Source organism: Delphinus delphis, chromosome 21 (assembly GCF_949987515.2).
Source record: "Delphinus delphis chromosome 21, mDelDel1.2, whole genome shotgun sequence".
NCBI classification, from domain to species: Eukaryota; Metazoa; Chordata; class Mammalia; order Artiodactyla; family Delphinidae; genus Delphinus; species Delphinus delphis.
The window spans coordinates 20,226,037-20,234,983 of NC_082703.1; the positions used below are offsets into that span (position 1 = coordinate 20,226,037).

General features: G+C 39.0%; 2 protein-coding genes across 2 annotated transcripts; both read left to right on the forward strand.

Moving 5' to 3' along the window:
• Positions 1-1,816: 1,816 nt before the first annotated feature.
• LOC138413942 (endogenous retrovirus group K member 10 Gag polyprotein-like) lies at positions 1,817-3,253 on the forward strand. The gene has a single exon (XM_069540303.1). The coding sequence runs from the start codon at positions 1,817-1,819 to the stop codon at positions 3,251-3,253; it is 1,437 nt and encodes a 478-aa protein (XP_069396404.1).
• Positions 3,254-6,961: 3,708 nt separating this feature from the next.
• LOC138413943 (endogenous retrovirus group K member 6 Env polyprotein) lies at positions 6,962-8,947 on the forward strand. Its single transcript, XM_069540304.1, has one exon. The coding sequence runs from the start codon at positions 6,962-6,964 to the stop codon at positions 8,945-8,947; it is 1,986 nt and encodes a 661-aa protein (XP_069396405.1).

An 8,947-nucleotide genomic window follows, 5' to 3' on the forward strand; every position in this document is an offset into this window, starting at 1 on the left:
TTACTCTAGTTGTGATTCTCTGTACACAAAGGTGTTTTAAGACCCTGAAGAAAATCGGCTAATGTATAGAGTTTCAGTTCTATTCTTGAGCAGTTCTAATGCTGTGGCTCTGTATCTCCATAGTTCATCAAGTTCTTTCGATGAATAAGAAAATCTAATCTCTTATGACTGTTGGCCCATGAGCAAACTAAGAATCTTGTAGAAATCCGCCCCCCGCCCCCAAAACTAAGTTTCCAAGGACTCAGGATTTTTAGAATGACAATAGATTTTAGGGATCAATTTAGTCAAATGCCTTTATTTCACAGATGAAAAATCTAAGGGTTGTAGAAGGTAGATAACCAGTTAATGGTCATTCAGCAAATACTTGGTGAACAGAACTAAAATCCGCATTTCTTCCCAGGTTGCCTTGCAAGGAATGTATATATGCTTGTTATTAAATACACATATATCATTCACCGATATTCCCAGTATAGCCCTTGATATAAAAATACTGGGATAGAGAAGAGCTATGCAGGAGGCAAACCAATTCACTACAAATGATGTCATGGGAGAAGTCCTGAGTCCTAACAAAGAAAGAAAAGGAATTAAACAAGGGAGAGAGAAGATGCCAATCTAACATTCTCTCGCACTAGTACATTCTATATATGGGTCTTCATTCCCAGTGAAGTATCTATCTGAATATTCACCATGGACTATATTGTTTTTGAGACATTTCTTGATTCAGGCTAATTTTGTCTGTGCCTCCTACTTGGATTGACACTGGATTGGAAAGTTTGGAAATAAGGGAAAGGGGTTTGATGCTGGAGCTGAGAGCATCAGTAGCCAAGTCTAGGGATGATGGCAATAAGGATGAAAGGCAATAAGGAAAGCTCTAATTAGTAAGAACGCAGGCAATACCAAATAATATACTCAGGTTGTGCGTAATTCTTAAGAACATCTGTTCACCAAATCCCAATTTTCCTGGTGCACCGCCATTCCTGGAATCATGTTTTTATTTATTAGCTTTAGCTAAAACAGTTCTGTACTATCTGTAATTATAAACAATATTTGTAAGCTTCTCTCCAGGGTAGTCTTGCTACAGTCATCCTTAATTATATGGCTTCTATTTTGATCCATTATGCAGAATTATTCTTGGACTTGGTATTCAAAAAACACAAATTATGCATCCTCCTAATTCTACTAATTAGGCACACATGTGAATAGTGGTTTCTTGTGGGAAGCAGTCAGCCATGAGAGCAGGCTGTGGACATGCCAGGCATGCCGCCGCTGCTCGAAGGGACTGTCCCTACTTGTTCCCTTCCTTGTTCCATTCCATGGGAGATAAATCACTAGGGCCCAGAGATCAGAAAGAATGTAAAATGAGATAAGCAAAGCTGTCTCCCCCCTTCATGTGCAGGTTATTTTTGATGATTCTGGGTTTATGGGTTTTCTCCCAGGGAAGTTAACCTTGAGCCGAGACAGTCATTAGATAATGTAAACCACCGTCTGGCAACCTTCCCTTTTCTAGTCTATATAATCCGCAACTGTAGCACAATAAAATTTGTCTTGCAACCAACCAACAGTTGTCTTGGTCCTTCTGACCCCATTCGTCGGTGCTATTTCAGTTCCTTGCCCCTTCCCTTCTGACCCTGGTTGGCTTAGTCTTCCTCATCCGGCTGGTCTGCAGGCAAGTGGCGCCCAAACAGGGACCTGAAGCGTGAAGGCAATTAAAAGAAAAAGAAAGTGCAGGTAAGAGAACCCTTATGTAAAATATGTGTGGCCACAAGTAAAAGTGAAACTAGTACCAGCATAAGGCAATAGTCAGAAGTAAAATAAGATGGGACAAAAGGGCTCAAAGGAGCATGAATTATTTGCTCAGGTTTTACTTTCGATGCTTAAAGCTCGGGGTAATAAAGTTTCTACCTCACAGTTGACTGAGTTTTTACAGAATATTTATGATGTATCTCCCTGGTTTCCTGATGGCGGCTCTGTTGACATTGAAATCTGGCAGAAAGTTGGAGAAGACTTAAAAAATTATTATGAGTCTCGAGGGCCTACTCATACTCCTGTTGTTACATTTAGTTTGTGGAATCTGATAAAAGAATGTTTAGATTCTTCTCATGATAGTGTTGATTTGAATGTAAAGTCAGAAAAACAAAAGCCTTCTTCAGAAGATCAAACTGCCTTAATGGCTTCTGCACCGCCACTTCCTAAATCTAGGGAACTTATTAATTTTAACATATCAGATGAAGAGGAATATTTCGACTTAACAGATGAGGCTTTTAAACACGAAAGAGAAAAATATCCTGAGGATGATTTTCTAATGGCTATGATAGATAAGTCAGTGAAAAAGCCACAGATTAGTAAGGACTGTCTTCCTCAAAAAGGAGCAATAAAACGAGGAGAAGATCCTATTTTCTGTTGTCCTGTCATAGAAAGACCTGATCCTAATAATCCTCAACAAGCTATTAGGGAGCATCAAGCTCTTCCCTTTAAAGTATTAAAAGATTTAAAGTCTGCTTGCGCTCAATATGGGCCCACTGCTCCTTTTACTACTGCTGTGGTTGACACTATAGCAGGAGAAGCTCTTCCCCCCGCTGTTTGGAAGTCTATTGCACGAGCTTGTTTAAATGGTGGAGATGATTTAATATGGAAGTCTGAGTTTTATGAACGGGCTGCTGAACAAGCAGAAAAGGATGCTTCCCATAATATTTCTGTGGATTATCATATGTTGGTGGGTGAAGGGCCGTATATATCGTTACAAGATCAGTTGACTTATCCGTTTGTTGCATATCCTCAAATAAATCATCTGGCGTTGCAAGCCTGGAGAAAACTACCTTCTGCTCATAAAACTGAAGATCTTTCAAAAATTAGACAGGGACCTGATGAACCATATGCTGATTTTGTAGATAGATTGTTACAGGTGGTGGGGAGACTCATTGTGGATGGACCCACTGGTACAATTGTAGTTAAGCAACTTGCTTTTGAAAACGCTAATAATGCATGTCAGGCTGCGATTCGACTTTGGAGAAAACGAGGAACGTTGGAGGACTATATTCGCCTTTGTGCGGACATTGGGCCTGCTTATATACAGGGTGCTGCTGTGGCTGCAGCACTAACTAAAGTGGGGCTTAAAAACAGTCAAAAGAAAACAAAGACTTGTTTTGAATGCGGAAAGGCAGGCCATTTTGCTAGAGAATGTAGATCTTTTAATTCTAACCCTAGTCCTTCCTTCCCTGTTCAAACACCTCCAGATGGTCGGTTTATGCCCTAGGTGCAATAGGCGAAAACATTAGGCACGAGATTGTCGCCCACTGACCCACAAGGATGGGACACCACTGTCGGGAAACTCCTCCCGGGGCCTTCCCCGGCCCCAACAAACAATAGGGGCGATGTCTGTGTATCCTCCTCAAATTATCATTCAGACATTAACCAAGAACAAAAACATACAATATCCTCGCTCTCTAGAGCAACACCAGGAAGCGCAGCACTGGACCTCGGTACCTCTGCCCGATATGTATTAACTCCTGAAATGGGTCTTCAGGCCCTCTCTCCGGGCATCTATGGACCTTTACCTAAGGGTTTGATGGGACTATTATTGGGAAGAAGTAGTGTCACCATGAAAGGTTTAACTATTATGCCAGGAGTCATAGATTCTGATTATGAAGGAGAAATAAAAATCATGGCACAAACTACTAAAAATATAATAACTACTTCTCCTGGTGATAAAATTGCACAGTTGCTACTTTTGTCCTTTGTACCTCATGGACAAATTTTACAACATCAAAAGAGAGGAACAAAGGCCTTTGGATCATCTAATGCTGCCTACTGGATTCAGAAGCTAGGGAAAGAATGTCCAGAAATGAAATTAACCATTAATGGAAAGGTTTTTTTCAGGTTTGTTAGACACTGGAGCTGATGTCTGTTATGACGCAGATGCACTGGCCTAAACGTTGGCCCGTTAGTTCCTACTATTACAGAACTTCAAGGAATAGGACAAAGTTCTTCTCCTATGCAAAGTAGTCAGTTATTATTATGGCAAGATAGTGAGGGCCATTCAGGATACTTCCAGCCTTATGTTTTGCCTGGGCTGCCTTTAAACCTCTGGGGCTGAGATATATTAAAAGAAATGGGAGTATTGCTTTACAGTCCAAATTCTCAAGTCTCTAATATGGTGTTGGATCAAGGATTTCTTCCCACAAAAGGGCTGGGAACAAATCAACAAGGAACTGCCTATCCTATTGATGTGGAAATAAAAAATGATAGACAAGGTTTGGGTTTTTCTTAGGGGCCTTGGATTCTCCTCCACTCACTGCTGATCCAGTTACTTGGCTGACTGATGACCCTTTATGGGTGGACCAGTGGCCCCTCACAAAGGAGACAGAAGCTGCAGAACAGTTAGTACTGGAACAATTACAATTACGACATTTAGAAATTTCCAATAGCCCTTGGAATACTCCTATTTTTATTATCAAGAAAATATCTGGAAAATATAGGTTATTACAGGATCTAAGAGCTGTCAATAAAACTATGCTAATAATGGGAGCTCTTCAACCAGGCCTACCCTCTCCAACAGCCATACCACGTAATTATCATCTTTTAGTTATAGATTTAAAAGATTGTTTTTTCACTATTCCTTTGTTTCCTGAAGATAGAAAACATTTTGCTTTTAGCTTGCCTTCCTTAACTTTTAAAGAACTCATGAGGAGATTTCAATGGAAAGTATTGCCTCAGGGCATGGCAAATAGTCCTACATTATGCCAAAAATATGTGGCTCAGGCCTTGACTCCTGTGAGAAAAAGGTTTCCAACGTTATATCTCATACATTATATGGATGATATACTTTTAGCCACTGATAATAGTTCTTTATTAGAGACTGCTTTTCAGTTTTTACAACAATCCTTAACAATCATTTGGCTTGGTCATTGCCTCAGAAAAAATTCAAAGACAATCTCCATTTTTATATTTGGGTAAATATATAGATAACACTACTATTAGGCCTCAGAAACTGCAAATTCGAGTTGATAATTTAAAAACATTAAATGATTTTCAAAAATTACTTGGAGGTATTAATTGGCTAAGACCTTCCTTAAAACTTACAACTGCTCAACTACAGCCTTTGTTTGATATTCTTAAAGGTGATTCAGATCCTTCGTCATCACGCTCCATGACTCCAGAGGGTTTCCAAGCATTACAAATAGTTAATAGAGCTATCAGCTCTGTGCAGTTAACTTGAATACACACTCACCTGCCAATTTCTTTAATTATTTGTCCAACACCCCATGTGTCCACAGCTGTTTTATGGCAGACTACTGGAGTTACTGAATGGATTCACATGAAGACTACACCCTCTAAGGCTATTAATCCTTATTATGAACGTATTAGTAATTTAATGATGCAAGGTAGAAGTAGATGCTTACAACTTATAGGAATAGAACCTTCTCAAATTATTATCCCTTTTTCAGTTAGTCAACAAAATTGGCTTTTTCAACATAGTAATGAATGGGGACTTGCTCTTGTAGGATTTCCAGGAAACCTAGAATGTCATTATCCTGCTGATAAGATAATTCAATTTAGTAAAAATAATCTTTACATTTTTCCTTCTGTAATGCAGCAACACCCTATTCCACATGTACCTTTGGTTTTTACAGACGGGTCCTCCTCAGGAGTGGCTACTGTAATCATTGACGATGGAACAAAACTAATTGAACAAACTTCCTTGACTTCAGCTCAACGTGTTGAACTGTATGCTGTCATTATGGCTTTTAAACATTTGCCTTCTGTATCTTTTAATTTGTTTTCTGATAGTAAATATCTTATTAGCTTATTGTTTCTTCTGGAGACTGCGACCATAGGACATACTAATGATCTTTAATTATCATCCTCTTTTCGTCTACTCCAGCAACTCATACGCTCTCATGATGGCCCTGTTGCAGCTTTACATATTCGTGCACACTCTAATCTCCCTGGTCCTTTAGCAAAACTTAATGCAGCTGCAGATAGTTTGACTCGTACTAAATATAATTTTTTTCCTATCCATTCCTCTCCTGATGCTAAAGCTTCTACCCCTTCACTCCATTCTCCCTCTTATCATGAATGGTTACTGTATTGCATTCATTATCTTCATACTGTTATGGTCCATATCCTGGACACCCTCATATTATGGTAAGTTATGATCAAACTGCTTCACAAGCAGCACAACAATCACATGCTTTACACCATCAGTCAGCGGCTGCATTACGCAAACAATTTTCCCTTACTCGTGAAGCCGCCCGACAAATTGTTAAGCAATGCCCACAGTGTTTACCTCACCTTCCTGTTCCGAATTATGGCGTTAATCCTCGTGGATTATTACCTAGTCATTTATGGCAAATGGATGTTACTCATATCCCGTCTTTTGGGAAATTACAGTTTGTTCATGTCACTATTGATACTTATTCTGGTTTCCTCTGTGCTACAGCACAGACCGGAGAGGCTACTAAACATGTTATTACTCATTTATTACATTGTTTTGCATTTATGAATATTCCTAAAATTATAAAAACTGATAATGGGCCTGCTTATACCAGTACTGCTTTTGCAAAATTTTGTGATTCCTTACAAATTACTCATATTACAGGTATTTCATATAATCCTCAAGGACAGGGCATTGTAGAACGTGTACACAGATCCCTAAAACTAACTATTGAAAAAATAAAAAAGGGGGAATTATATGAAACCACACCATACAGCCTTTTGAATCATGCATTATTTATTTTAAATTTTTTGACTGTTGATAAATTTGGCCGTTCTGCAGGAGAAAGATTGCTGGCTGAGCGAACATTGACAACATCTGTTCCAGAAGTTCTTTGGCGGGATCCATTGACCAATACCTGGTATGGTCTGGATCCCGTCTTGATCTGGGGGTAAGGTCACATGTGTATCTTTCCCAGATCTGCGCCTGGTCCTTGTTGGCTTCCTGAACATCTAGTGAAGCAGATAGATGGCTCATCGCAACGCCCGACTGATAAAGAAAATGCAGAAACTTCACATTTCTCCAAAGAAAGCAACAGTGACCGTATCAATCGAGAAAAAGAAGAAGAGGAGACCACTTGCCAGCACGACTCAAGGGAGTGATGTTCCAACCTGGGGACAAGTTAAACAATTGATTTCACGAGCTCAAGAGTTAGTGAAACAACAGAATAATCCTGTTACACCTATAACTTTATTTTTGGCTATGTTGGCAACCATTTCATGTGTTCCCTCTGTTAATGCAGCAACTTACTGGGCCTATGTACCTGATCCTCCACTATTACAACCCATATCTTGGTCTGAAGCAAAGTTTCTTGTATTTTACAATGATACTGTTTATGGGCCTCTTATTGGGAATATAAAACAAATCAATATGTCTGTAAATTATACTAACTGGTTTAATACCTATCCTGTCTGTCTTAGTCCATTGAATCTGGAAACTGGATGTGTAAAGGCTATTAGTTATGAGCATACAGATGTTTATGAGGAAACGGATCAATCAGTTGGTTTGTCAGGCTCTCCAGGCATCCTTCATTTTACAGGAACCAACATTACTCTTGCATGCCCGGCTACCAGCCAACGAGAGGATCTTAAGGATACCATCATTTGGTATAAAAATGGGCAACCTATTAATATTAGAGGTCGAATCTCATACGCTTCACCACTTAGGGATTCCTCTATTACTATAACCAAGGTTACAGGTGAAGATTCAGGAAATTATTTCTGTATGAAGCATTTATCTGGAGAACAAGGGATACTTATAGCTGAACATAAGGTTACTATTCTTAACAGAAAATCAAAAAATCAATTTCCTCCTTTTATGACCGTTAACTTTCCTGAATCCAATTTTGAACGTTGCAATGCATCTTGGAATAACCAAATATGGTGTACTGTAGATTATACCAAGGGGTCAGTTCTTATATCTTCTATTCCCGTCATAGATAGGTTTATTACATTTCAGAAGAACTGGGATATATGGAAACTAGCTCTAACTTATTCCAATACACATGTTATAACTTGTGTTGCTCCTCCATATACACTTTTGATTGGTTCTGTTAACATTGTTAATTCTTCCAAAGGAGGGTATAATATTAGCTGTGTTAATTGTATTTTTAGCAGTTGTATGTTCCCTTCTGCAGGAACGCAATCTGTCCTTATACTAAAGCAACCCCTGTATGTTATGGTGCCTGTACATCTGAAAGAACCTTGGTATGAAAATACTGGAGTACAGGCATGGGTGGACCTCTCTAAAGCCTTGCGGAGAGCGAGACGCTTTCTTGGGTGGCTAATAGTAAGTTTACTTGCCTTGGCTGCTCTGTCTGCTACCGCGGCTGCTGCCGGTCTTGCTCTTTCACAGCGTATTAATGATGCTTACTTTGTTAATCAGTTATCTCAAAATACCAGTCTTGCTTTATCTTTACAAAGTCACATAGATTTACAGATTAATAACAAGTTAGATGAATTTAAAAACGCAGTTTTGGGGATTGGAGATCAGATGGCAGCATTAAAATTGATGCGTTTAGCTTGTCATGCAAAGTATACATGGATTTGTGTTACTCCTTATAAGTATAATGGCTCTATTTGGGAATGGGAGAAAGTAAAAATGCATCTGCTGAGTGTTTGGTCAGATAATAATATTAGTCTTGATCTTAAGAAGTTAAATGCTGAAATTCAGGATATGCAAAATGCACATCTTGATGATATTTCGCCAGAAGATGTAATTCAGACTTCACTGGATCATTTAAAGTGGTTAAATGCTCAGTCTTGGATTACTGGAAGGTTGTCAGGATTTATAACCCTGGCCGTAATTTGCCTATTATTGCTAATAATCTTCTCATGTGTGTTTCGTATCCTCATGCAACAATATACTACTCTCGGCAGTAAACTTCATGGAATAAGTTTGCAGCAAAAATTAAAAAATAAAAAAGGGGAACCTGTGGGAAGCAGTCAGCCATGA

Coding starts and splice junctions, on each gene's coding strand:
- LOC138413942 (XM_069540303.1), top strand. CDS start 1,817: ATGGGACAAAAGGGCTCAAAGGAGCATGAATTATTTGCTCAGGTTTTA.
- LOC138413943 (XM_069540304.1), top strand. CDS start 6,962: ATGGCTCATCGCAACGCCCGACTGATAAAGAAAATGCAGAAACTTCAC.